Here is a 27,215-nt window from a genome sequence, read left to right as displayed (position 1 = left end):
TTCGAACCCAGGCCAGAGCCTGGCACTTCTCAGCCGGCTTGGGGCATTGACCTCTCTTGTGGAGTCGACTGCGCGTGCCCGGATATGCTTTGGTTGGCTCGTATGGGGTTTTATCGCTGTGCTATGTTGGGCTGCAGAGCAAGAAAATTGCAGTCCAGGGATTGGATGCTGCAGGTTGACACTCTAGGTCCGCTGGAGGCTTTGCTGCGGAGGGAATGTCACGTCGTTTGGCTTTTTGGTTGGCGCAGTTTGGCCTAGCGATCGTGTCTGCAGCCAAAGGAAGCGTTCGCCCGCTGCTGCCTGGCGGTAGACGGGTTGTGTTCAACCAGTTGTCGAGGCTACATCCTGCATGCTCTTATGGTCTCAGCTTGTTCGTTCTACACCCGAGCTTCAACTTCAACACTACATTGCAAGGTAAAGCTAAAAGTTGATTGATATCAAGCGGAAGTAAACTACTCAATCGAATCTCAGGCAGTCGCCAGGTCTCTTACCAGTGCACGAGCTACCTAATACGACGCGACGTAACGCGACTCAACTGATTAAGAGGCGCGCATATTCCGTGACCGTAGATCAAGGAAACTACACGCCAGGCAGGTAACGGCAAGAAGTTGGTGAGGCGACAAAGAAAGTGCAAAGGGTAGGCAAAGCTAAACCTAAGCAGGTTGCTGACCCCTCTATCATCCCTTGAGGTGCGAGGTTTGGTTAGGCACAATGATGCCGTTTGTTACGTGTTAGAGCGCTCTTGAACCTGCATTGCTGTACCGCATGCTTCGAACTATCTATGGCTTCGTAGACGTTTCGCTGCATCTTGACGGCACCTCTCGCAGTCTTCATTGGTTACGAATGCGTGTTTGACAAGGCTAAGAAAGTCGGATTCGGCTACACGTCTGGGGTTGCAATACGGGATACTGATTGCAGTCGTCATCTGAGTTGTCGTAGCCAGCATGACATTGTCGCCGCATGGAAGCTGTTGGGTCTGAGTGCACGAGGCACTTATGTCTGCTGATGAGGTTTCACGGACAGATGGATGGCTCAGCAGATGAAATTATGCGCTGACGCAGCATTCAAGGGCGATTTTGACGCTTTGAGAGTTGTGCGTAATGTTATTCCACTGGTTGACGAACCACCAATAACAACACCAACTACTGCTTGTCAATATCGGCGTCCTCTTGATTGACTTCTCATGCTCCCTTGGGTTACTATGCGAGTAGGATTTGATTCGTACGACCTTTTACCACTCCATTCGCCCAATAAGCATCGCTTGGGCGGTTGTTCAGTCCCTGACCCTCGAGATTCGAGACAGACCTTAGCAACTCCACGCGCTCGAAAAGCCAAGACTCACACGCTTGTTAACGCCATGGGAATCCATTTAAGCTACAAGGCATGGCAGGGTAAATGACTGGGCTGGTTCATGGGCAGGGGGTAGAGTGAGGTGAGGCTTTGAGCTCGCAGATGCTCGGGACGGAGACCGGATGGCTGTAAAACCCGGAGCTGTCGAGATTAACAAGGTAACGAAAGACGGTGCCAAGAGTCTAACAGGGAGCGTTGACGATTTGTTGCTGTTGAGAAGGTGAAGACGGGACATAGTGATTCGTACCTGTACAACCCGTCCAGGCTAAGAATCGCACTCCAAATGCGTTCTTCATCATAAATAGCTTGTCCAAGACGAGGATGAACAATCGTCTCGACAACGCCCTACAGCCAAGGTCGAGACCAGCCTGCTTGAGCAAACAATGCGTTCAACTGAACCCTGGTCCCTCTTGCATCTACTCTACTGCCGGATTCCTGGAAGCCTCGCCGATTAGCCACATCTCACGGAGTTGTGTGTGATTACGGGCTAGCCTTGAATCCTTCAGGATTCTACGACCAACTCGCAGGAATCCAGATGCAGGAACGGGATCATACGCTCGCGTATCGGTGCCAAGTTCATTGCGGATGTGAACTGAATCGTCCTACGGATTCTAGAAGGATGACTCTGGTCTGATGGTGTGGTCTGTCGCGCGGTTGTGGGCATTGTTGTGCCGGGGGATCTGTTGGTGACCGAATTTTGCCATCAATGAGATGATCGTGGTGGCTGTTTGTTCTGCATCCAATTGCGTCTGTTCCCTTTTTCTCCGCGGGTACTGGCCGCGTGTTGGCGAACACATGTTGACAGATGTGGATGGGGGGGCTCTTCAAAGCGCGGACGAGCACGCTGCATCCAAAGCAAAAGCTCCAGGGCGGCTTATGCGACCTTTGAGCTGTCTGTGAATATAATATGGCACTAATCAGCAATCTGTGGATAATGTATCACACGACAACAAAATGATAATTTGGCCCTCAGAGTGAAAAGATCTCGCTGATGTCAGCGTGTGGCGCATGTTGGCGGGGTAAATTTGATCTTCGTGACACCACCAATTTCAACCTCATCCTCTTGTCGACCATCAGTGCATGCCTTTCGGGCTGCCTGTGTCTCTTCCTCTCCAGGACTGTGTCTGTGTCGCAGCAAGGCAGGCCATTGTGGCCGTCTTGAACACAGCACTGTCACGCCTCCTCGCTGCCACCCGTCCGCGTCACATTCCATTGCTTGGGTTCGACTGCAGCTGTTAGTCTCATCATCTGGCTAGGATTCAACGTCAATATATTGTTCTTTGCTGTTTAGCGTTTTCTTGCTTTGCTTTCTACACTTGACCTCTGAAGCAGATCACGGGTAAAGATGGCCGAAGCGGGACGAGCCTAGGCACGTACCTGCGTTACGTGTGCGACGCCCTTTTGACACCACTTCACACGTGGCTCTGGTCCACCTCGGCCTGTTTGCGCAAGCCTTCTCCAGGGTCTTACAGCCAGACTGACTGAAAACGTGGGAGAAAGAGCGGTCAACCTCGCAGCCCTTGGGGCCACTAGCCTACGCTACTCATGACAACCACTTTACTTGCGCCTGCGGCTCGGTCCAGGACGGTAGAATGTTAGACGCCACATCGACAATTCTAACCTCGTACTGGACATGCATCGCCAACACAGCAGGGTCTTTCCAGTCTTGGTCAAGTCCTTCCAGCCGCTCTTCACGCTAGAGTGATCTAGTGCTAATTTCAATCGGAGCGACAAAATGGCGCATTCAAAAACGTCAAGACACATTGGTTTTCACTTTTCGGTTTTTCTTCCTAGATCTTCAGACTTTCATTGCTCACTGTTCTTCTATCAAACACACAGACATTCAACGATGACTGCGAGTGAGATCGAGATATCTGCGGGGATTGCGCCCTACACGGGGCGGCAGGAACCGATAGGTGCGAGAAAATCACCGAGTGTCCTGTGCTTGCGAGAGGTCCAGAGGATAGACATCAAGGAAGTGTGCATGCCCCATGCTTGCTAGTGTCTGCGCTTGCGCGCGAATCACCTGCTGCGATGGTGCGCGTCTTTGGCGACACGTCGCCTAGCGATCCTACGGTGTGTCGCTGCGATCATGCATGTCCTTCCGTCAAGGACTCGTTCGCATGCCCCACAGATTTTCGACCAAAGCAACAATTCAAGGCCGCCAAGCGGGGCAATCCAGTACTGACCCGCCGTACGTGCAGGAGGCACAGTCCGATGATAGACTATGAAAGTACGAACGGCTGGCATGCACGCCTTGTGGCATGGCATGGTCGACTCGATAATCCTCGGTCAGAGCAAATGAAGATGGAAGATAGGTAAGACAACGATGGCTGTCGTGAAAGTCCTAACCGTTCTGACTCTTACAAGTAGCCCACTCAGCAACCCCATACCACAGGCATGTTCTTTGCCATGAACGTGCATGGGACTTGGCGAACTTTTCAACCGCCACGCTGCGATCGATAACTATCCACTGTGCTAGTGTACGCCGGCTTCTTTTGAAGACCAAGCGCACCCTTTGCGTCTAACGTCACCTGGCAGATTCCCGTATTGGTGCAAAGTAATTACGCTAATGTGTGTTGCCATACCCCTCCGAAGAGCTGCTCAGCCAGCCGAGTCGGTTCGTGCTGCATCATTGGTGGCTGCGGACTTTGAATTGATCCTCGGTCCTGAGTACCATGATCAGACACCCCGACGTATCTTAGATCGGCTGCCACATTCGTCGTCGGCGACCCATCTGCATTGTTCCCCCCATATTTTCTGGCATTCGTCCAACGCGAGCACGCGTTATGCAGATTGTTGCCAGACTAGATGATGCTACACACCTAAACGATTCATGCTGGTCTAATATTGTAAGGTCATATGTTCAGCTTAACGAGTTTTGCTCCAGCAGAATTCCACGCAACAACAATGTGGATTCTGGATGGGCGTTGAGATAGTAGGCGGCCAGTAGCGGATTTGGCAGCCCGTCATGTCCCGTCTATCGGCAGCCACTTCCAGACAACTGGGATCTGAAGACTAGTGCCCCGAATCGCCCGTCTGAACCTGACTGGTCAATGAGCCTGTAAGACGGAACAGCTAGAGGATGGCGAGGCCTGATCTGTTCGTAGAGCGCGGTAGCGTTGCAGCAGTGGATGCTAAGATGCTTGTCATGCATGATGCTACCATAGCCAGGTGATTCCCTCGCATGTACACGCTGTATAAAGATGTAACAGTTTGACATATGACATCTTCCCACGTTTTCACCCTACCTTTGCGGCCCGCAGTCTCCCCTCTGAATCATGGAGGGGCAGTTACAACTCAGCAACCTGTCTGGACTGACACCAGAAGACCAAGACCTTGTCTCGCGGTTTGGACAAGGCCCGAGGCTTCCTGTTCCTCACAACACTGTGCACCAAGCTTTCGAAAGCATCGTTGACGCATATCCTACAGTCGTGGCTGCCATACACGGGGACCGGGAAATCACATATCACCAGTTGGATCTCGCTGCCAATCGTCTTGCACACCACCTCATAGGCTCAGGTCTTCGACCAAAGCAACGAGTATGTCTCGTAGTACAACGGTCACTGGAGATGCTCATTGGTATCCTTGCCATCTTGAAAGCCGGGTGTCAGTACGTACCAATCGATGGAGGAGTCGCCTCGAACCATGCACTGCAGCACATCTTTGAGGACACAGAAGCTCGTTTCATCCTCTGCCTATCCAAGTACTGGGATAAGGTAAGGCAGTTCGCACGCAAGGAAGCCATCATACTGGAGTTGGGCATGGATACAGGAGCATTTTATTCTCCCCTCAGACCTTGCATCAAGGTATCCCCTAACGATGGAATCTATGCCATGTACACCTCAGGTGAGTCCTTCTTGGCTGTTGCCTAAACATTGGCTGACTGGGCTCAGGAAGTACCGGCGTACCGAAAGGTGTGGATGTCAAACATGGCACCATGACGAACGCATTGCTACTGGAACCTGGGAGATTACGAATCACCGTCGGCTCCAAGGTTGCTCAAGTGCTGAGCATCTCTTTTGCTATGGGTAAGTGGTAATGTTTCAAACAACAATCACGTTACTCATCAATACGCAGGCGCATGGGAGATGCTTGGTTCTCTTGTCAATGGAGGTACTCTTTACCTTCGAGGTTCTGATTGGAACGCCACACTCAAGCAGGTCGGTCTGGTAACATTCCTCAATTCTGATATCCACTGATCAGGTCTAGATCGACACTTTGATTTCTACCCCATCCATCCTCTCGAAGTATCAGCAACAAAGCTACTCAAACATCAAGACGGTCGTCGTCGCAGGAGAAGCATGTCCACAATCGTAAGTGCATCTTGCAACTAACTGCGACCAATACACTGACTTGGTCATCAGTCTCGCAGACGATTGGGCTCAAGGTCGTAGTTTTTATAACCTTCTTGGCTCGACAGAAGTCTTTCTGTTCTCTGCGCATCAACACGTGATAGGAGAGCCCCTCTCCATCGGTCGGCCACTGCCAAATACCACATGCTATATCCTCGATGATACAGGAAATCCTGTTCCCGTTGGCCAGAGAGGGACCCTGTGGGTCGGTGGTGCGGGCGTTTCCAAAGGCTATATCAATTTGCCTCTCACAACGGCCGAGAAATTCCAAGCCGATAGATTTTCAAACGACGGGTAAGCCATACACTTTACCACTTTGGGTAGCACTGATTGTAATCTAGCACCACAATGTACAACTTTGGCAATGTTGTGTGTTGGAGAGCTGATGGCTCGTTGGACTCGTTCGGACGCATGGATGATCAAGTGAAGATCAAGGTACGTTTTGCTTGGCGGTGGTTGCCAATGCATATGACTGACCTGCTCAGGGCTTCCGTGTCGAACTCGATGGTGTTACAGCGGTTCTTGAGGTAAGCTGCAGTAGCTACAGCGTTGCTTTAGTTCTCTGTCTAACCTATCGCAGCAATTCGAGGGCATAACGCAAGCAACTTCTCTTGTGATTGACGGCATTCTGCATGGCTTCTATACATCATTGACGCCCATTAGTGAGAATGGACTCGATGTTTTCGTCCGGAAACACCTGCCATACTACTCAGTACCCGAGCGCTGGATCCGAGTCGATACCGTTCCTTTGAACCCTAACGGAAAGGTGGACAAGGCGCAGCTGAAGGCAATTGCGGCGGAACTCAGCCTTCCTGCAACAGACGTCAAGCCTGCGAAGCCCAACCATCAACGAGTGGATTCAGCTTTCGACGATCTGGTCGCTCGCCAAGAAGTTGTGGTGCCACTTCCTGTCATCAAGCAAGAGTCTTCTCGAACTTCTATCCACGACATCGATCTCGAGAAAGGAGTGCGATGCAAGACTTCACATCTCAGCTCTTCATCCGGAAGCACAAACGCAGACGATATACTAGCTATTCTACCAGAGGCCAATGGATCACCCACTGGACATTGGTTACGCCACCGCGGGCTAATCGCATATCGCTGGTTTCTTATCCCGATCGTCGCTGTGAACATCGGGGTGGCATGCTGGATTCTGAATCGTGGCATCAAAGACCAACACTACCCTCTGTCATACGTCGCAACAGCCACAGCAGCGAACCTCTGCGCTTCAATCCTAATACGTTCGGAGCCAGTGATCAACCTCCTCTTTACTGTGTTTTCCTCGGTCCCTACCTGGATGCCACTGGCAGTACGTCGCATCTGCGCGAATGTTTATCACGTTGGTGGTATACACGTCGGTTGTGCTATTGCCGCAGTAATCTGGTTCATCGCCTTTGTGGTCGGTGCAAGCATTGACCTCGCCAAAGACGCAAATGCGCGAGCTATTACGCTGGCTCCAACAGTCTTGACCTACCTAATTCTGGCGTTACTTCTTTCAATGACCGTACTTTCGCATCCATTTCTCCGCAATAGATACCATGACCTATGGGAGAACTTACACCGTTTTGGCGGCTGGACGGTGCTCATTCTCTATTGGGTACTGGTCGGCCTTTCTACCAAGGACCTGAGCCGCGGATCTGGTCAGTCCACGTCGGGGGCCTATCTTCGCAATCCATCGATATGGCTGATCGCAGCGGCATCGCTAGCAATCATCTTCCCGTGGCTTTTCCTTCGCCGTGTTCCTGTCCGATCTGAGGTTCTGTCCTCCCATGCTGTCCGTCTACACTTCGATTCGGAGGTCGCTCCAGGTCAGGGTGTCCGTCTCGCCGAACGCCCACTCAGCGACTGGCATGGATTCGCTACCATCACCAATGCGCGTGGCAACAACCTAGACAGCAATGGGAAAGGATACTCGGTAATCGTCAGCCGTGCTGGCGATTTCACAGGTCGCGCTATCGACAATGCACCGACACATATCTGGCGACGAGGTATCCCTACCTGCGGTGTCCTACGTATCGCTACTCTTTTCAAGAGCGTGGTAGTGGTGGCGACAGGATCCGGCATCGGCCCATGCCTCTCTATATTCCCATATCACCAAATCGCTATGCGCATTCTCTGGACAGCACCAAACCACGAGAAGACGTTTGGTAGGTCCATCGTTGCAGACGTCCGTCGGCGAGACCCAAATGCGGTCATTTACAACACGCGAGAGTCAGGAAAGCCTGACATGAGTCTATTGACATATAGACTGTATAAAGAGAGCGGTGCTGAGGCGGTACTGGTCATCAGCAATAAGCGATTCACGCAGCAGGTCGTTTATGACATGGAGAAACGTGGCATCCCAGCGTATGGAGCGATTTTTGATTCTTAGCATATTTGCGAAAAGTCTGGCGGTCATTTTGGCGATCACGAGCTGCATGAGCATAATCTTTGAAATGATTTCAGATACACACGAGAGACGAATACGAACATGACTTTCAATAAAGCTATTCGTACACTTCCCACTCACGCTTCCAATACTCTGACCGACGGGTTAGCGCGGCGCTCGAATTACCCATAAACACGATGGCATTGTACTTGACTTTAAATGGGGATGCTGAGAAGGGCCACCTGCGCCTGAACGGGATTGTATTTGTTGTGCAAGAGTTTCACCGCAAGCTCTATACACCTACTCCACTGATCTACACCGCAGCTTCGGCCTGCATCTTTCCGAGGTACGTTACCCAAGCAGCATACATTCTCACAAACACATACATCGGGGTAGCACTGCAATGAACCCTGCATCGAAGTCGCCACTGCTGATCTTGCAAGCGCGCCGGGGAGATGTCACGGTAAATGGTACAAGGGGGGTGCCTGAACGGAGTAGAAATACGATTTGCTGCAGCCAGGGTCTTCTTTTTGTAAAAGATCACTAGATGCTCAGTGCAAGCGGCTCGTACTTCTACTCCGTTCAGGCACCCCCCTTGTAAGCGAGGTGAAGGTGACAAGCACGTGGCGGATGCATTCTCGGCGCCAGACGCCCCGACTCGCCCCACTCCCCCACGTCTGCGAGAACCAGTACCAACACCAGAGTAATACTACAACACAAACCGGACGCAACGATCATCTGTCGCCGAATTCACCCGAGCGCACCAATCCTGACCTTGTGCAGGTGTCAAGTCAACTATCAAGAGCCGAGCCGATCACCAATGTTCGCCGGGGCGAAGCCTTGCTTGCTCAAGCTCCCAGTGTGGTCTTTGGAGGTGGCACGTCCAAATTGCAGCGCTGATGCGTACAGGGGAAGCCAGAAAATAGATGACGATCTGAAAATGCCGAACTTCTCCAAGACAGAACATTCTGAACCCAGCTACGAACGGGGGCTCATGCACACAAGACTTCTTGCAAATCAACCTAATTCGCTTACAACAAGCTTCCCTAGCAGTGGCTACACTGGCTACACAGCGACAGGAAGATTTCTCTCCAAGGGCAATCTCGAGGACGGGTTCACTGAAACCTTCACTCTCACTTCGGCGACAAGGTACTGGCTCAGCCGATGACTATAGAAATCAACTCATCTATATATGCTTCATGGATCTTTAACGAGCCCCACTGAACCCGTGAGATCAACAGCCGCGAATGGAACATGAGCGTGATGGTGCAACTGAAATTCCCGACACGTGCAGACGCGTAGTGTCGTCATCCAAGACCCAGCTGGAATGAGCTTAGAAAGGGCTCATCGAGGAAGCCGTCGTGTTATTTTCGGAATGGAAGGTTGGCAGAATGAAGTGGATCGATTGAAGACCTTTTGGTTTGTTCGTTTGCGTGACAATAATTGTACATGGTATCTTAACGCTGAAAATGCTGCGCGGACAGGAAGTAGCTGTGCAGAGAACAAGTTGCGATCCCATCTCAAAAGCAGAAAGTTGGGTGTTAATCGTCGAACTGATACGAAGACAACGAGAGTCTCAGTTTGGCTTCGCTGTGTATCAGAACCTAAACTATACTCATGTGTAGTTGTCCGACTAGTATTGGATGCAGCATGTGTTATCATCGGCAGTAGCCATTGACCCGAGATTTCAGGCTCATGATTTGTCGCGTCAATTTGGAGTGGCTGGGACCGATACCTAGTGTAGGCCTAGCCGTGAACCTAAGTCGTGCCATGAGTCATGCAGTGGAGGTGCACGGATGCGCCTGGTGTGGGAGGTGGCGAGAGTATATCCCAGTGTTGCCAGATAGCCTCTGAAATATGCATAATGGCCCTTGCTTAAACTTCGAAAGCCTGTTCGAGGTCAAGTCCAGTTTTGCCATTGTGGCGTACTCGTGCTAGCGTTCCGCGAAGGGGATAGATGCGATCCAGGTGCGTTGTCGTGTACCTCTTCTGCAATAGTTGCTGGTAATGGCCAAGCTGGCCATACCGAATTTGCTGACGACCGTGATGGGGGTGCCTGGTGGAAAGCCATGAAGGGTCTCATCGATCGTGGCGACCTGGGTTTCTGTGGCATAGCGGGCAGCGCTTCGATATCTACGTCTTCCAGGACACCTTGAGACTGTAGATTCGAAGCATGCGATTTACGACCTGTGGTATAGCGACCCAACTCAATATCATCGTAGTATTGAGCACATATCATGTCGGTTGTGTCCGTGGATTCGCGCAATTCGCGTCGAGTGGGTTGAGTGCCGATGGTGAGCGCTGGAGAATGAGCAATGTGAACCTCCCTTCTAACTTGGACTCCGCCATGTACATCCACTGAGACATCTTCGTGAGGCTCCGACAGATAACCGTGTGTGCTGGTACTCTTCGAGAAAAATATCGATACTTTCTCCTTGAGTATGCCCGCTGACGATTTGCTGGACAGTGTGCCAGAGAGCTCGCTATTCTTCAAACCACCTTGACCAGATCCGATTGATTTCTTGATGCTCGAAGTGAGCTTGTCGTGGAAGAAGTATTTGAAGAAAACTTTCAGTGTAGGTGCATTGGCACAAAACAAACCAACGTGCAGCTCAAGCATCGTGATAAGGAACATGTCCCAGGAAACCCAGGTCACATCGTAAGTACTGTAGTAAATCTGCCAGCTGTAGTAGGCACGCAGAGCTCCTAGAGCAGCTACACCGTATCCAAGAGCGAATATGCCAAACAGGGCAATCTTCTGACGTATGGGGATGCGAAGGTTCCAGTAAAGGAACGTCGGCAGAACGGCAGTAATCAAGTCCTGGACTGTAGAAATGACCGTCGCAGAGAAGACGTCTGCGCCTTCGTCAAAGCAGCTATATTTGTACCCCTTGATCAGTTTGCTGTAGTTTACTTGGTCCCAAAACGCTGAGATTGGGTCACAACCGAAAATGGGTGCGATGGTCAGCGCGATGGTCGACCCGGCGATGAATCCGATCGTAAGCCAAGTTGCACTTCGAAACCGCTTGGAGACAACTCGGTCGGACAGGCGACGGTAAAATAGGAGGATGGAGATCTTGATCAAACCGGATGCGGTGCAAAAAATGCATAAAATGGCAAGAACGTATTTTCGCGCGACCACAATCTGCTCAGGGTTGTGAAAAATGTCTAAGTCCCAGAGGTGTCGATCGAATCCACTGCGAGCTGCTGCTTGATGTTAGATGTGACTAAGAATGATGGAACAAACTCACCAAGCGGAAGAATGACCGTACAAGCGATGGTGGGAATCTCGAAGCTATCAGCAACATCATGGAGAAGAGTATAGAGAGAACATACAGTGCCGGCAACCACCAGCCAGTCATCCCAGCCTGGGTTGCGTTGGTGGAAGATCCTGACCCATAGTCTGGCCATCAACATGGCGAAGGTTATGGGACCACATACGCATGCAACCAGGAGCATGGTGTCCGGTCTGGTAACAGGGTTGACGTAGTTCGGTGTAGGCCATTTCAGAATCACCTCTATAGGAGTGTGAATGCCTCCTGGCATCTTGAAGGTCGAGATCGAAGTGTGGTGCTGCACAGTCAATACCCTCGCAAGGAAGACGAAGACAATAATTGAGAAACTAAGGGCGTCCGAAGCTGGGGAGTGCCTGTCATAAGTGCACTGTGGCTGATGGGGGTAACAACCACTACATGTGCGGGTGAATATCTTACAGGGGCGAACACTGTCAAGGCTGCAGCGATCTTCCTTCTGCCAAAAGTAAACCATCGTTTCAGCCAATCTCATCTTAGGATGAATTCGCGGGTATTCACTGGTCGCACATTTGCAACGATCAACATGCCCAACGAGAATCGATCATGCAGTCCTCCAGATCCGATCGTGACAGCGGAAGACTGCCTCTTACAATGCAAGTTGGCAGACGCAATGGCTCTGCTGCACACACGAAGGATTCCGTGCGGAAGCCAGCATGTGCATGTGCAGGGTATCCGCTTAGCGATAGAGTTCGCGCCGTTGGGGTTGAGCCGTCCTAGCGTCGCTCCGCTGAATTGGCGGGATTAGGATAGATGTGCAAACGACCCGTTCGGGCGAACGGTCCAATCCGCAATCGCAGCAAACTCCCCGGACACTAATTTCTCGAGATCTGCTTCGCTTCGCCTCAAGTTTCGTAGTTTAGTGCTTAAGATGAGGCCGGGAAGGGATATTGGACGGAGCTGTAGGAAATTGTCAAGTTGATACAGAATCTCGGGACTTTCGGATACACTGCAGCCGCAGAACTTTTGCGCACCAACGTGGATCGCGGTGCCAACGCTGGTGGCTCATTGCTTTTGTATCAACGTCTCGAATCGAGCGGTCATTGATGCACGATTTGACAATTCAGGAACGACGGAGCCCATTGCCACGAGGCAGGCAGCAGACGTCTTACCCAATATGGCTTAGCGTGAAACTGTTCTTTTCTTGCCAATTAGGCCAACTTCAATCAGATTGCTGAACCGCAATATCGCCACGAGCAGATATTTCTATTGTACGGAAAGAGCCGTTATCTTGATGGCGAAAGCCCGACTCAATTTTTCTTTTGGCCGTTTTATCCGCTGAGAGTCAGATTCAGATTTCTCAATTGTCCCGAAAGAGCTGCTGGGTTTGGTAAGACTCATGTTGTGGCACACAGCATTTGCGTCTCTGACAACGAAGGAGCTGGAAGCCGGCCAGGTCGTCAAACCGAGAATCGAGGTCAGAGCCTTCAACCCTCGCTTTCGTCACCCTCAATGGCAGCGGGGCGTTTTCATTGCTGTCTTGAACCACAGTGCGCAAAGCAATTATACCTGGGGCTTTTAGCGGGCTCGACTGATCTTATGATACGATACAAATCGACTTGCTGCTTGGGTATAACCGCTTGCGTAGCCAAAAGGCTCATAGTTTAAGCTGTGACGAGACGCTTGAGATACTCGCGAAGGGTACAATTGGGATGCTCATAGACGAATGGTGTCGTTCTGCGATGTGTAGGGCTCGCCCAGCGAGCTGGAAGCACACGAGCGTGAAGAGCCGAACGATGCCCACTCCCTCGATATGGCGTTGTGCATGCAAATGTGCGGCATCATGCATACAGGCTAGGTTACCGTGGACCCTATCGCTGTCACATTAAATTAGGAGCCACGGCTTTCCGATATAATGAATGCGACACGGTTGAGCCGGCAGCCACTGTATCGTCTCCCGTCGTACAGACCAGGGCACCTGGGCCCAAACAATACCTTCATCGTGCCATGATGGTGTGACCAAGATGACACTCAGATTTCGGGCTTTGAAAGGACGCTCTCGGATCTCGATGTGAAGCTTTTCGCGCTCATCTCGGCGCTTGCGTATTGTGCAATTTAGCAGCGAGGAAAATGACGCAGGCAAGTACTGTTCTTGTCATTCTCGCAACCTTCTGCCGACGGCCGTCTGCAGAACAGTAAGCTATCGCAACTAATCTCAAACCCGCTCTGTCGCAATGCAGTCAGGGAGATAGCGTCTTTAGTCAACAACACACTTTACGCCCTGTGCCCAGTGGAATTCCCTTTTCTGAGGAACCGGGCTTTCAAGCATAGTCGGAAACTGTGCTGCCGCAACTATCACGGTTGAAAATCATGCTGCCGCAGTCGCTGCAGTGGGATGTCGTGCTGCCACAGTCACAGTGCAGTTGTTAGGGCTAGTAGCCACGTTGCCGCAATTGTTGAGGTTTAGAATCGCGCTGCCGCAACTGTTGAAGACAATGTTATCGTCGTACTTGCCCGGTATGGTGTTTGCCTCACTCCTCACTGTGGCAATGTCAGATCTGTATGGGCACAAAAGACCATGGATCGCTTACAATGCGTGGTATATCCTCTAGAATGCTCTCTGTTATGACAGTGACTGGTGTGTTAGCAAGCACCGCGAGTCGTTTGCTGTCATACTCATTGGCGTCTGTTCTGCCATTCTTCACTCCAAATTTATATGGGACGCGGAGATATGAGCAGAGAAACAATTCGCTAGCGCTAGTTGCATTCCATTAGGCTTATCCATCGTTGCTGCGCTATGAGTATGTGGAGATAAACCGAGAAGCAAAGGGCGGCGACACCACCGCGTTGATAATCTTGACGCCGTCTTGGCTGAACTTAGCATCAGCACAAAGACAGTTTGCATTCGTGTAATCTAGTCCTAATTTGAGACTATACTATGGATCTCCGATGTTCACAACCCATCTCGTGAGCAACCGCTTTTCGACATATCTACCACTCCCTCAACACATGAGCACAATGGATGACCACCTCAACACGAAGACCCTCTGCTTTCATATTGATGGCTCACTTAGCAGTCAAAGTCCCCTCAACAGCGCACTGATGCCTAAACCCATACTGATGATGAGGAGTTGCAGGATTGCGGAAGTGTCATGCTGTCCCTCGTGCATCCAGATCTCGTCGAAGCGTCTAGATCCCGGGCCTCAGCACATTGTCTTGATACTTGATGGCCCTGCGTTCTGATGGTAGCGAACTTCATCGGGGTGGCTTCGTCCTTATTACTAGTTGAAAGAACGGTTGCTCTACAGCGACACGGTATGAGCCGAAAATGCCCCATTCAATCCAGTAGAAACCTGCATGTAGAATAGACTCTCCGGCCATGACTCCTAGCAAAGAAGCCGGAAGTGGGGTGTAGAAGACGTATTGCAACGCTCATTCAAGGAAAATGGGACCGGCTTCGTACTCAAGCAGCAACTGGCCGCTCATGGCTCCGTAGACGAAGCACTCGGACACAAGTTTGTGCCAACGATTAGCAGCTGGTGTCAAAAGGAAAGGCACGCTGACTCCAGAGAAAACGCAACACAGGTCGCCGACCTCTGTGACCGCCCCTGATGCAAGTCCGACTCTTCCATTGCGCATTAAGAAGAGGCAGTTGTCCCTGGTGGATGCATTCAGGTAATCCATACACCGAACCGCTTTTGAGAGCATCGCTTCGTCAACAGGAGACTGGCTATCCAATGCATTCAACCCTCTGTACTCTGCGCGCACCACTTCACAATAAGCCTGGAATAAACCCCGGTAGTCTCCAAACCAACCAGTTATGTCCGCCTCTTCCATTGCCAAAGTCATCATAAAAGCTTCTTCGTCCAGTGTGAGACCCAACTTCTCAGCGGCTAGCTTCGCTTCTCTCCAGAGCTTGTCGACGAATGGCTCCTGGACTAGATATTTCTCTTGCTCTTGAAACTGGTGCAATGTGAACTCGCCCAGCTCGAAACGATCTGACCTCCACACAATCTCGTCAAAGAGGAAGCCAGCTATCTCAAGGGTGTGTCCTCTTCGAGGGGTCGCGAGGAAGGTGTTTACTGGGCCGCCTGCCTCGTATGTAAAGACTGGGTCTGCCAGCATGGGTCGATTATGGTACATGTTCCAATACGGGATCCATGAGGGCCGGCTAGAATCAACGATGACATCCCTATCCCCATGTTGTACAGCGCTGAGCATCCACGGCCCTTCTCCGGGGTGTTTTACCAATGTACGCGCGACATTATGCCAGACTTGCTCCAGAGACATGGAGTAGTCTGCTTGTATGATCGAACGCCCTTGCTCGTCCTTTGCGGGCGGGCAATCGAGGAAGGCAAAGACGTGGTCGCGGGGGTCCGCCGCTTGGAAGCTTTTCCCCGTGTTCAATACAGCTATGAATGTCGAATTGAAGCGTAGTTCCGTCTCGTAGGACAAAACTGGTTTCGAGCTTTGCCATCCGTGACCACGCCCATACAAGCAATGTATTTTCTCGAACGGTGTCCTTAGGTTGCCACAGTACCCCAGACCGTGCATCTCCAGGAGCATGTGCAGATCGACATTCTCGCGACACCACAGTGAGATTTCAAAAACATCGGCAATGTCGATACGGTGGGCCCCCCAGAACATGTGGCACTCTTTTGCTAGCGCACACTCCTGTACAGTCCACACACGGTCGAACCAGGACAGACTCAGCAGTGCACCCACCCTCAGCCAACTCTTCTTGTCTACTGGTATGGGGTACGGTGCTCTCAATCTCGGCATAGACGCGTAGTAACGGCCAGACTGTATGAACTGCTCATCAAGGTAGTCGTTTGTGTCCTTGATCATCTGGAAACAGTCTTTGGCAATGTCCTCCCGGTCAGCTCCCAGCCAGACCAACACTTTCACGGCGTTTTGAAAAACTCTCCCCATCCGTCCGACCTGGATGCTTTTCTCTGTGACGTCCCGTTGGTTGATACAAAGCGCGTCGGCCCATAGTTTCCTGATAGTTCGAGGATGACGAAACTGCCGCAGCGCGTCTGCAAGATTCCTGGTAATGGGGACAGGGTGATGGTTGCATTCGATATCGATCGTGTCGGTAGGATCCCCCCAAACATACGATATCGCTGCGTACTTGTTCTTCGAACGTCTGTGAGTTTGCACTTTCAGCTCACATTCGATATCGTCGTCGTAGTCTCCGGGTTGTAGAATAAGCAGCCTGATGTAGTCGCCGTCTGGGAGTGGGCTGTAAATTGGCGACCAAGCCTCCGTGCTGTCTGATCCTACACTAGATTCTTCGGATGATGATTCGAAAAGCGAATCGGAGTCCTCTTCTCGTCCTTTCCCCTTCTCCCACCGCGTGTACATTTCTGGCGAGTATGAGACAAAGCGAAGTTAGAGAAGATGAGAGGTAGGTGGGGTCAGGCTGGATATTGTAAGCACAGGCATGTCAGCTGCGCCTCTTCGCTACAACAACAGGGGTGTATGCAGCTGCAAGCCACACTCTTGACCTCGCTCAAGGCAGCCACGGGTACAAGCACGGACACAAAAAGCACAGCAACCCTTTACTCAACACCACGGGTGCCCACCGCTCGAACTTGGCCTTCCTCCCCCCCCCCTTGGACACAACGCTGACATGCACCCATCCCACCTGCAACCCTCTGCATCCGCAACCTCCACCATACCCGCCCCCAAGTCCAAGAAACTCACACTCAAGTCCAAGAAACTCACACTCAAGTCCAAGAAACTCACACTCAAGACCAAGAAACTCATACTCAAGTCCAAGAAACGCATAGACGTCTCCTACCTCTCAGCACTGAGTTTGTGTCCCTACTACAACCCGAGCGTCAACCCGCGGGACATGACAAACGTCCCATCCAGCCAACCCCCATGTTTGCGCAAACAGGTTCCGGCGCTCAAAGTTGTTATAAAAAAACGCAAGCTTTCAAGGCTAGATCCTCAGCCCCGGGGGCTTGTACCTAGTGCTTGCACAAGTGTATACGCAGTAGCAAGAGATACCGCCTACGCCACATGGGCCGTGGGGCGCGGTGTCTTGTGTCGTTTCGGATGCCTGGTGAATGTAGCACAGACGCGTGATGATGCGCAGGGTTTCAGCGGCTTTGTGGGTCTGTTTGGTTGTTGTTTAGAGCTGTTGAGTCCATTGCAGCGAGGAGGCACGTCGATACATTCACGTTCTTAGTGTAGGCTCGCCAATCCACAGTCGTGAGATCTGCTAGTCTTGATCGGGCGGTACGTCTGGTCCAGTCCAGTCCAGTCCAGTCCGATGCAGTCCGATGCAGCCCAGTCCGATGCAGTGCGCTCTGCTCTCCACGCATCCCAGGAGAAACTCGGAAACTTGGAGTCGCGGGTTTTCCGGTCCTGACTGCCTTCTCCCCCTCCCCCATCGACCTCGCCCATCGACCTCCCCCATCGACCTCCCCACCCACTGACCCTCTCCAAGTCTCTCATCGTACCCCTCCCTCTGGATGCTCCCCCTAACGACCCACCTCCCACCCCACCTCGCCGTATCCCAATTCACCCGCACCGCAACCGGGGGCGTCCAGTACCTCCAGCCCTGATCCCGACTCCTGGGGGTCTCGCTCCTGCTCACCACGCTCCTCACGCATTCGCGCCTCGGACCCGCAGGAGGCGGCGAGGTGGACACACTGGGCTGCGGCGCTCGCGGTGTATGCCATCTTCCCGATCCACGAACGCGTTGAGGAGATTGGTGAGGTGCTGAAGGGAGGTGATGATGGGAAGGGTGCGGAGAGCGGATTGGAGGCGTTGTATAGGCGGCAGCAGGCGAGGAATTCCAGGCGCGTGGAAATCCCGGCTGTGGGTGGTGTGATGGGGCAGTTTGGCGTTGTGGGGAGGAAGCGATGGGACGGGAAGCAAATAGTTGGATTGGAGTTATGGATTTGGTGTGGATGGAGTCATTGTGCAGAGTACAGTAGTGTTTTCTCTCCCCGCTTCAGAGGCTGTAAATCCCCCTACAGCGCGTAGGGAGGAAGAGGATCGTGCCGTGCGGAACAGTGCCTTGTTTGCAAATGTGCACTGGCACAGCACAGCGATCGACGTTCGGCGCATCGTGCAGTGTGGGGAGGGTGCCTGCCGACCTTTCGGCACAGCATTCGGTGCGTGGGAGTCAAGTTGGTGAAGTTCAATCACCAAACAAGCATAGAGCAGTGTAGTGGAGATGAGCAGCGGTGGTGGTGGTGGTGGTGGTGGTGGTGGTAGTAGTATGAGATGGGTATTACAACATATCAGCGCATGCGGTGCAATGCAATACAGTGTGATGCAGTACAATGCACGCACGCAGCACGCGACGAATCCAAACGGAGCGGAGAGAAGGTAACGGTGCTACTAGATGCGATGCGAAAGTCAAACGTTTGACTCGGAGACGTGTGATGTACGAACGCCATGCCTTGCTGGTATGTCTACAGCACGAATCTACGTCGACGTACTCCCCTGTCTAAGCGCTTCTAGCTTTTCTACCTGTCGCTTCAGCATAACGACAGCGCCGAGACTCACAGTTCGCAGCCCATCGCGCTCGCCTGCCTCGCCGGCGGCAGAGCTGCGCTGGACGACGTCGTTGGCAGCTTCAATGGCTTTGTCGAGCAGACGTGGCGCGTCTGGTGCGTCGCTGCGGTACAGGTACTGCAGTTCTTGTGTGAAAGGCGCGACTTCGTTGCTGAGGGCGTGGGTGATGAAGGCGCGGGCGCGGAAGTATGCGCGTTCCGTGTAGAGGGCGGAGCTGAGTCGGGTTTCGGGCGCGGCGCGTTGAACGTCGTAGCCGGCTTCGTTGTAGTAGGGGTCTTTGACGAGCACCAGGCCCATGATGGACACGAGGACCTGTAGAAGGGTACTTTTGGCTGGGCTCCAGCTCTCGTTGCGCTCGTCGGTGTGCCACGTGCCTAACAGGCTAAGGCAGATCTTCCCGTCCTCGTACAGGTTGGGGTTGACGGGACCGTTGCCGCTTGTCCAGCTGTGGAAGAAGGCTTCGGGCGGTGTTTGCGGGTACGAGGAGCCGAGATGGAAGTCGATGACAAAAGGTGCGTACTCGTATGGTGTGTCGCTTGGGCCAATAATGAGAACTCGAATGAGGTCAAGACGCGAGTCCCAGGTGCGGACAAAGATGTTGGGCGGTAGAGAATTCCGCAAGATCTTGTGTTCTTTCGCAATGCGGCGCATGAACGCCGATGAGGAGGCTGATGTGTTTTGCAGGTAGTGGTGGCTCGATGGAGGGGGAGTGTCGAGGATGAGGAACGGTGCCAGTGCGTCTGTGACCGTTTCCGTGGTCTCCTCTCGCGCCGCAGCGTCGTTTGTCGAATCCGTCGAGGCTGAGTTTGCAGGGTCTGGCGTTGTTTTGGACGTGTCCACGCCGTCTGTCGGTTCGAGATCAGGCATGGACGTGTCGTCGTCGTCGTCGTCCTCTTCTTCTGCCTCTTCCTCATCCTCGGTCGACCAGTCCGCCTCGTCTCCCACCGGTGGCTCGCCCTCCATGCCTTCGTACTCGATCCACATCTCGTTGAAAGAGGCCGAGTCAAAGTCAGACATGTCTTCCTCGGAATCTTCGATGGAGTCGCCATCCAGCTCCTGCGTGTTGAGGAATTCGTTATCCATGTCGCTGCTGTACGCCAGCGTGACCTTTTCATACACGACTCGAATGTCGGTGACGGGCTTCGCAGCGCCGAGGCGGACTGTGACTCTGCCGTCGAGGCCGAGATCAACGACCTCACCAAACCAATCGGGCCCGCTGACATGGGAGAGGTCCCCCTGCACGCCGGAGGGATGGATCAGGACGAAGTCGCCTCGTCGTCGTGTCAGGGCAGGGGAGGAATATATGTCGTACAGGCTGACGTCCTCTGCCGTCTCGGACAGCTCACCCGTGGTTGCAGGCCGCAGCAGGTCGGCGCCGAAGAACTTGATGTCGTGGTTTTTGAACCAGCGGACGCTGGCTATCCGGTCGCGTGACTTGACTGCCTGGACAATGCCCACCTTCAGCGGCTCCTTCATCCACTGGCCGACATCAGAGGCAGCAGCCTTGTCCTCCTTGCTGCAGATGACCTCTGCCGGCCAGACCTCGTCGTCGTCCTCGACATTCGGATCCGGTATGAGTGACGAGCTCACGTCTTCGGTGATGGTCAGGTCTTGCCACTGCACCGTCACCCGTGTGTGGGTCTGCATGACGAGGAAGACGTTCATGTCGTATCCGAGCGTGTCGGTGCGGGGTAAGCGGGTGAGCTTGCCCTGGGGGTAGCCGTTGGGTAGGGTGTGGGTGCCGTCGTACTTGAGCGCGGCGGCCGAAAGATCCTTGAAGCGCACACGGTCGCCGACGGCTACGTCGGCGACATGGTAGGCGCGATCTGTGCCGTTGGGCGAGAGGGGAAGGGTGGAGGCGGCGCCAGCCGAGGCATCGTATCGGTAGAAGCTGGCGCTCTCCAACTCGTCTCGGCCCAGGTTGGCCGGTGGCTCTTCGGCGGCGTACTGGGTGTCTGTGGCGGCGATGCTCCTCGCCAACCACTGCACGTCGACTTCGATCGGTCTTGTCTCGACGACGATGCCCTCGGGCTTGACGTTGGGGTCGAAGGCGCCGTATCTCCACAGGCCTCGGCGCAGATTGCCCTTTTTGGTCTTTACGGTGTCGCCGACGCTGAGGCGCTCGACGGCCACGGTGACCTCGTCGTGCTCGAGCTCGGCCGGGTCCTCGACGACGACGACCGAGTTGTTGGACAGCTTGATGGCGACCTGGTCGTAGACGTTCTCGATGCGGCCGACCCAGTCGCGGTAGACGACGATGGCGCCTTGGACGTATTCGTGGACGTTGAGGAGCTCGTTGGCGGGCACGTTGCGGATGGAGAGGTCGTCGGTGGTGGCCTGCGTGATGTGGCCGCTGTGGAAGAGCGAGGCGGGGAACAGGGTGCAGACGGCGGTTGTGCCGATGACGGTGCCGCTCATGTGGTCCTCGGCGCGGCGCTTGACGACATCGCCGACATACAGGGCGCGGTCGAGCAGCTGCAGGGCGGCCTCTGGGATGAGCTCGGTCCTGAGCTGCGTCTGCCACGAGACCAGGACGGTGCCGCGGGGCGGGATGCCCGTCTTCATGAATTTGTGGAACTCGGCGAGGGGCACGTCGGGGTGGCGCTCGATGTCCTCGCCGTAGTCGCGCTGGGGGCGGGGCTCGTGCGTGTCGACGTCGGTGAAGGAGCGGTCGACGACGCCGACGGTGTACTTGTCGTCCCTGAGGCCGACCGTGTCCTCGACGCAGAAGACGACATGGTGGGTGCGCTGCATTGGGGCAGCCGGGGCCGGGGGGCTGCTGCGACCGGTCACGGGGGCTGCGAGGGCGGCGGGGGCGCGGGCGTGGGCGTGGGCGTGGGCGCGGGCGTGGGCGTGGGCGTGGGCTTGGGGCGAGGCGAAGACGCTGGCGGCGGAGAAGAAGGGGACGAGATTGTTCGCCGGTGGTGGGGCGGCGGCGGCGGCGGGGCTGCTGGCGAGGAAGCGATCCTGGAACAGGCGCGAGAGAAAGCCGTGGACGAGGCCACAGTCGTGGTCGGCGGTGGGTTCGCGGGCGGGCGGCGAGGGCGAGTCTTGGTCAGCACGGGGCTTTTGGCCATCCATGGCAGACGACGCTCCGCACGCCGTGGTGCATGTGAAGTCGCGTCGCTGCCCGCGCACAGGGCTTAGCGCGTGCAGGGATGCCGCGCCTTCCCCGTCACCTCCGTCTTGCCCGCACAGACGTCGCGGACCGTGGCCGTGACGGCGAAGTGACGGCAAAGTGACGGCGACAGTAACAGTAACAGCAACAGTAACAGCAACAGTAACAGCAACAGTGACGACGACAGCGACGGCCAAGTGACGGCGACAGCAACAGCAACAGTAACAGCAACAGTAACAGCAACAGTAACAGCAACAGTAACAGCAACAGTGACGACGACAGCGACGGCCAAGTGACGGCCAAGTGACGGCGACAGCAACAACAACAGTAACAACAACAGTGACGGCGACGTTGCAGCATACCTCCCCCACACGTGACGACTCGCCGCCGTTGCAGCACACCTCCCCCACACGTGACGACTCGCCGTCATGGCAGACCCCCTCTACGAGCTGCTGACCCCCTACCTCGACGCCCATGCACCGCCCTCGTCCCCCGATGCCGTCACCAACACGTACCTCGCCCGGCTGACGACGCTCCCGCTCGACGCCCTCACGTCCTCGGAGCCGCAGTCGCTCTCGCAGAGCGCGCAGTCGGTCCTGCGCGCCCTGCAGGCCCTCGCCAAACGCTCCCACAGGCCCATCATCGCCTCGGCCGACCACCTGCTGCACCTCGGCCACGTCCTCCCCCACATCGCCCAGGAGGCAGCGACGGTCCACGCAGCGCTGCCCCGGCTCGAGACGGCCGCCCAGCAGTTCGCAGACAAGTACGGCAAGAGCGCGCACAGCCCCCTGCTGGACAGACGGCGAAAGGCCATGCTGCTGTCCAGGAACATCGACCGCGTGGCCGACGTGCTGGACCTGCCAACGCTGCTGTCGTCCGCCATCTCCTCGTCAGCCGCCGCCGCCACCCACGCTGCCTCTGCCACCAGCTCCCTCGCCTCCAACGCCAACTACGCCTCGGCCTTGGACCTCCACGCCCACATCAAGCGTCTGCACACGCTGTACCCCGCCTCGCAGCTGGTCGCCTCCCTCGCCCGCCAGGCAGAGCAAGAGATGAAGACCATGACCACGAACCTCATCGCCTCTCTGCAGTCGCAAGGCATCAAGCTAGCAGCTGCCATGCGCACCGTCGGCTGGCTGAGACGTGTCGCGCCCGAGCTCGACGAAGCCTGGCCCACCAAGCAGACGGGCATCGGCAGTGGTGAGGGCAGCGTGGGTGCTCTCTTCCTCGTATGCAGGCTGGCCTGTCTAGAGTCGATGCTGGGTGCCCTCGACCCTCTACGCGAGCTCGCAGACCACGAGACCGACCGACGCCTGGGCGCAAACGCAAACATCGACCGAGGCTGGTCGGTCGGCCAACAAACCGAAAAGTACCTGAAAAAGTACCTCGAAGTCTTTCGTGAGCAGAGTTTCGCCGTCATCTCCATGTACAAGAGCATCTTCCCATCAGCGCTGCCTGCGCCCGCCGCCGACGACGCTGCGCCTGCCGTCAAGCCCGTGGCCGAAGCAAACCCACTGCAGCCCATACCCTCGGCGCTGGCGACCTTCCCCTTGCACCTCGTAGAGATGCTCTTCGATACATTGCGCGCGTACCTTCCAAATGTCCGAGATCGCTCAGCCAGAGACTCGCTGCTGACCCAGGTCTTGTACTGCGCTGGCTCGCTCGGCAGGCTTGGCGGAGACTTCAGCATGATGATCGCTCTGCTCGAGGAGGATCTCAAGGCCGAGCTGGAAAACCAGGACGACGCAACTTCCGAGGCACAGGAGACAGAGGAAGAGTGGGTGGACGTCATGAAGAAGCACCGCGTGCAGGCTTCCAGGCTGGAACTACTAGCCTCGGGGGTAGGCACTGGCAGGACGAGCAGTCCCGTGGAGAGAGTCGTCAGCCCGCTCAAATGATCTAGCAGCAGGAATTTCGTCCCAACCTGCAATGGCGAGATGTTGTCAAAAGTGGCTGGCTCTCGCGGCTGTGCCGAATGAAACGACCACATCAGACGCGTTGCAGAGGCGTGAGAGTGGGCAGCAGCACTCGTACACGCTCGAAGAGAAGCCCCATAACTACCTATCCCGCACAGCAGCCCCGAGAGGCACCAGCCCAGCCGTCATCAAGACAATACGCGCGTATTGAGCCAGCATGGGCGCAGCCTCTCAGCACGCATACAACGGCACGAGGGAAGCTGCCGGGGCAGAAAAGTGCACAGAGGGAGGCATACCAATGGCAGCTACCAACAACATCTCAACAGACAGAATACCAAGCAAGCCATTGATCGCCAGAGCCATCCCAGCAACCGCACAATTCCGCTCCCGAGCGCTACCAACAAGACCACCACCCAAACCGCCGCCTGCTGTTAGAAATAGAAAACATACAATGCAATCACCTCACTCCTCTCATCCCTCACATGCCAAGTATCGCTCGACTTCAGCGTTAGCACAGTCTACAACAGGCAGAGTTCTGCAGGTGGCGATTGCGCCGCACAGCACAATTTGCCAACAACTCAACACCCTAGATCTCTTCTTCGTGCTCCAACGCCCTGTGGCTTTCTACTACGTGCTCTTCTAACCTCTTCTTCTCTCTTCTTCTCTCTTCTATACTTGTTTATTAAGCTTATTTAATAAGCTTACCTAATAAGATTACCTGTACAACACTACCTAGTGCCTACGCAGCAAGTCTAGACTCTAGAGTCTGTTTATAGCTAAATACAGCCTTGTACGCTTACGCTATATAGCACCAACTCTACCTCTACCTCTACCTCTTCTTTTATCAGACTGCGTAATTCGGTTATAAGCTAGTCTAGCGCTAGAATAGTTACTATGATATTCTCTTCTCTTTCTCTTCTCTTTCTCTCTCTTTCTCTCTCTTTCTCTCTCTTTCTCTCTCTTTCTCTCTCTTTCTCTCTCTTTCTCTCTCTTTCTCTCTCTTTCTCTCTCTTTCTCACTTATATCTCATGTGCGAGATGGTACAACACCGCACAGGTAAAGGACACCTAGAGGTGAAATCAATGGTGATTAAGATGGAAGTCAAGGTAAAGCACGTGTTGAGATGAGATGATGAGATGATAATAAGCAGTGTGTTTTAAACGGACGTTACATGCACGTGCCAAGACAGTGGGAGCTGCTTGAGGTGACGTCGACGTCAGACCGAGCCCAGTTTCAGCACTGTCCATGCAGAACACGGTGGTTGGACGGGAAGTTGGAAAGGGAGTTGGAAGAGGGGGGCATTATGCATTACGGAAGGAGCTGCGCTCTACTTCGATTTGTACTAGGCTAATTCTGTGAACGGCAGGTGAAGGGACTGTGTGCGCTACCGTTTGTGGTGAGCTTGATGATGTCGGCAATCGTGGCGTACGAGCCCGCACCCAGCGTGACGATGCCGACGACAAACGCCAACAGGCACGCGGCGCTCATGGCGAGGTTCTCGCGCGCGAACGGGCTGCCGGTGCGCAGCAGGCAGAACCACATCACGGCGGGAATGTAGAAGGAGAAGCCGGAGACGAAGAGCGCCGAGGCCAGGGACAGCAGGTCGGAGAAGATGGGGATGGCTTCGGCGATGATCCACGCGATGATGGTGAAGATGACGACGAGCACGATCCAGGACGCCCATCCTGCGACCGTGTTGATGTAGCGCAGGACTGAGTTCTTGAACATGCGCCCGTGGATGTAGCGCAGCGCGACGGTCGTGTTGATGGATCCCGAGATGAAGATGACGGGCAGGGCGATACCAAATGCAATCTTCGAGATTAGAGGGCCGGCGGACAGAAGCGCGGGGGACTCGACGCTCGAGCCGATGAAGGCGTAGCAGAGAGCGCCGGTGAGGGTGTAGATGCAGATCTGGATGGTGCCGGACGCCCAGATACTCTTCATGTAGTCCTGGGGAGTGTGCATCTCGTCCATAAAGGAGAACTGCCCAATGGCGAAACTGAAGGCGAAGATGACGTTGGAGACGGCGACAAAGGCCTCGGAAAAACTGAGGTCGTCCTTGGGCCATGCCGACCAGTCGACGGCCGACATCCCACCCGCGTGGTCGCCCGCCTGGATGCCAGTCGCGATGATGGTGATGCCGATGGCGATGAGAATAGAGGCGAAATCGATGTAACCTAAGATGGCGACCTCTGAGAACGAGGGCGGGATGGCGAGGATCAGGAGGATAACAGCAGAGACGGCGGAGAAGACGATGGAGCAGACGTGGCCGCCGTTGATGTTGATGAGCGCAATGCTTCCAGTCAGAGCGTGCGAACCGACAACCATGACCAGCTCGAGAACAAGCGCAGCACCAAACAGTTCGTAACCGAAGCGTCCGAGAAGCAGGCGTCCAGCGTCAGCGTACGATGCGATTTCTGGGTACTTCAGCTTGACCTGGCCGACAATGTAGCTGGTGAAGATGGCGATGCAGCCAAGCGTGATTGTGAGGAAGACACCAGCGAACATGCCGAGGGTTGCATATGCCTGAGGCAGGGAAAGAGCGCCGAGAGCGATAGCCTCGACGATGGTGACAACCGCGAGGCGTTTCCAGCCCAGGCGGTGGAAATGGGCGTTGCCATCTGCTGCGATCTGCTTCATCCGCTGGGAGTCGTAGACCTCGCCCTCGCCGAACATGTTGTTGTTGTCGGCCATGTTGTCAGAGCTCTCGTAGTTCTTCTCGTGCTTGGGGGCTCCGGTGATGTGGTCGGACATGATGGGAGATGCAGAGTCGGTGTGATGAGACTGCAGGTTCAAATAATGCAGGTACTCTGTGTGAAATTGGCCGGTAGCGGAGACTAGGGGACCAAGGGACTCGAGAACTCGAGACGGAGCAGCAAAGCAGATAATCTGCCTCCCTCCCCATGGTTACAGGTGCCCCATGGTACATATACATCTGAGCAGGTTCCCCGCAAGGCCTACCGGAGTAATGGAATTGACATAACAGATACCGTTATCTCTGCCCGTGGAGACGAGCGCACAGGTCGGCATACCGGGCAGGCTTCGCGCAGTCTGAGCGTCTCGTGGTCGGCCTCACTTGGAGCTCACGACGATTTCGTGCTGTAACGAGAAGCCTTCGAGAAGCTTTGGGCCTGACTAGACATGCAGACCCCTGTGATGCATCGCGGCAGCTTTTCCCGAAGAAGCAGCGCAGACGAGGTTGCTAGGCCGAGGACGGCATGGCTGGCCAAGGAACGATGCTTGGAAGAAATCTCTTAGCAAATTCGTTGCCTCGAAGTGGATTTTGTTTGTCGTTGATTCTTTATTTAATCTCTCGCT

At 54.4% G+C, this 27,215-nt stretch overlaps 6 protein-coding genes across 6 annotated transcripts, besides 14 other annotated features; 2 read left to right on the top strand and 4 right to left on the bottom strand.

Annotated features, from left to right (window-relative positions):
- Positions 1-4,631: 4,631 nt before the first annotated feature.
- On the top strand, positions 4,632-8,076 carry EKO05_0010485 (uncharacterized protein; the record flags this gene model as incomplete). The annotated part of the gene is made up of 8 exons (XM_038943051.1): positions 4,632-5,199; positions 5,247-5,381; positions 5,431-5,513; positions 5,563-5,666; positions 5,718-5,999; positions 6,047-6,140; positions 6,191-6,232; positions 6,286-8,076. The coding sequence occupies 8 exons, from the start codon at positions 4,632-4,634 to the stop codon at positions 8,074-8,076; spliced, it is 3,099 nt and encodes a 1,032-aa protein (XP_038794190.1).
- A 1,897-nt stretch (positions 8,077-9,973) lies between these two features.
- On the bottom strand, positions 9,974-11,859 carry EKO05_0010484 (uncharacterized protein; the record flags this gene model as incomplete). The annotated part of the gene is made up of 3 exons (XM_059637761.1): positions 9,974-11,280; positions 11,325-11,361; positions 11,410-11,859. 3 exons carry the CDS (start codon positions 11,857-11,859, stop codon positions 9,974-9,976), a joined length of 1,794 nt encoding a protein of 597 aa, XP_059493744.1.
- Positions 11,860-14,756: 2,897 nt separating this feature from the next.
- EKO05_0010483 (uncharacterized protein) lies at positions 14,757-16,691 on the bottom strand (the record flags this gene model as incomplete). Its single annotated transcript, XM_038947065.1, has 1 exon — positions 14,757-16,691. The coding sequence occupies one exon, from the start codon at positions 16,689-16,691 to the stop codon at positions 14,757-14,759; it is 1,935 nt and encodes a 644-aa protein (XP_038794192.1).
- An 891-nt stretch (positions 16,692-17,582) lies between these two features.
- Positions 17,583-17,639: a tandem repeat.
- Positions 17,640-18,528: 889 nt separating this feature from the next.
- Positions 18,529-18,558: a tandem repeat.
- Positions 18,559-18,587: 29 nt separating this feature from the next.
- Positions 18,588-18,633: a tandem repeat.
- A 140-nt stretch (positions 18,634-18,773) lies between these two features.
- On the bottom strand, positions 18,774-21,944 carry EKO05_0010482 ((E3-independent) E2 ubiquitin-conjugating enzyme; the record flags this gene model as incomplete). Its single annotated transcript, XM_038947067.1, has 1 exon — positions 18,774-21,944. One exon carries the CDS (start codon positions 21,942-21,944, stop codon positions 18,774-18,776), a length of 3,171 nt encoding a protein of 1,056 aa, XP_038794194.1.
- Positions 19,734-19,786: a tandem repeat.
- Positions 21,672-21,733: a tandem repeat.
- Positions 21,780-21,819: a tandem repeat.
- Positions 21,945-22,093: 149 nt separating the features above from the next.
- Positions 22,094-22,321: a tandem repeat.
- Positions 22,106-22,156: a mobile genetic element.
- Positions 22,189-22,251: a mobile genetic element.
- Positions 22,253-22,293: a tandem repeat.
- Positions 22,294-22,320: a tandem repeat.
- Positions 22,321-22,332: a tandem repeat.
- Positions 22,333-22,409: 77 nt separating this feature from the next.
- EKO05_0010481 (uncharacterized protein) lies at positions 22,410-23,879 on the top strand (the record flags this gene model as incomplete). The annotated part of the gene is made up of 1 exon (XM_038947068.1): positions 22,410-23,879. The coding sequence occupies one exon, from the start codon at positions 22,410-22,412 to the stop codon at positions 23,877-23,879; it is 1,470 nt and encodes a 489-aa protein (XP_038794195.1).
- Positions 22,846-22,928: a tandem repeat.
- Positions 23,880-24,797: 918 nt separating the features above from the next.
- Positions 24,798-24,914: a tandem repeat.
- Positions 24,915-25,244: 330 nt separating this feature from the next.
- Positions 25,245-26,651, bottom strand: EKO05_0010480 (uncharacterized protein; the record flags this gene model as incomplete). Its single annotated transcript, XM_038947069.1, has 1 exon — positions 25,245-26,651. The coding sequence occupies one exon, from the start codon at positions 26,649-26,651 to the stop codon at positions 25,245-25,247; it is 1,407 nt and encodes a 468-aa protein (XP_038794196.1).
- Between the last annotated feature and the right edge of the window lie 564 nt (positions 26,652-27,215).

The sequence above is a fragment of the Ascochyta rabiei genome, chromosome 19 (assembly GCF_004011695.2).
Source record: "Ascochyta rabiei chromosome 19, complete sequence".
Lineage (NCBI taxonomy): Eukaryota > Fungi > Ascomycota > Dothideomycetes > Pleosporales > Didymellaceae > Ascochyta > Ascochyta rabiei.
The sequence above is the reverse complement of the archived record's forward strand: the minus strand, read 5'-3'. Positions and strand labels throughout refer to the sequence as shown.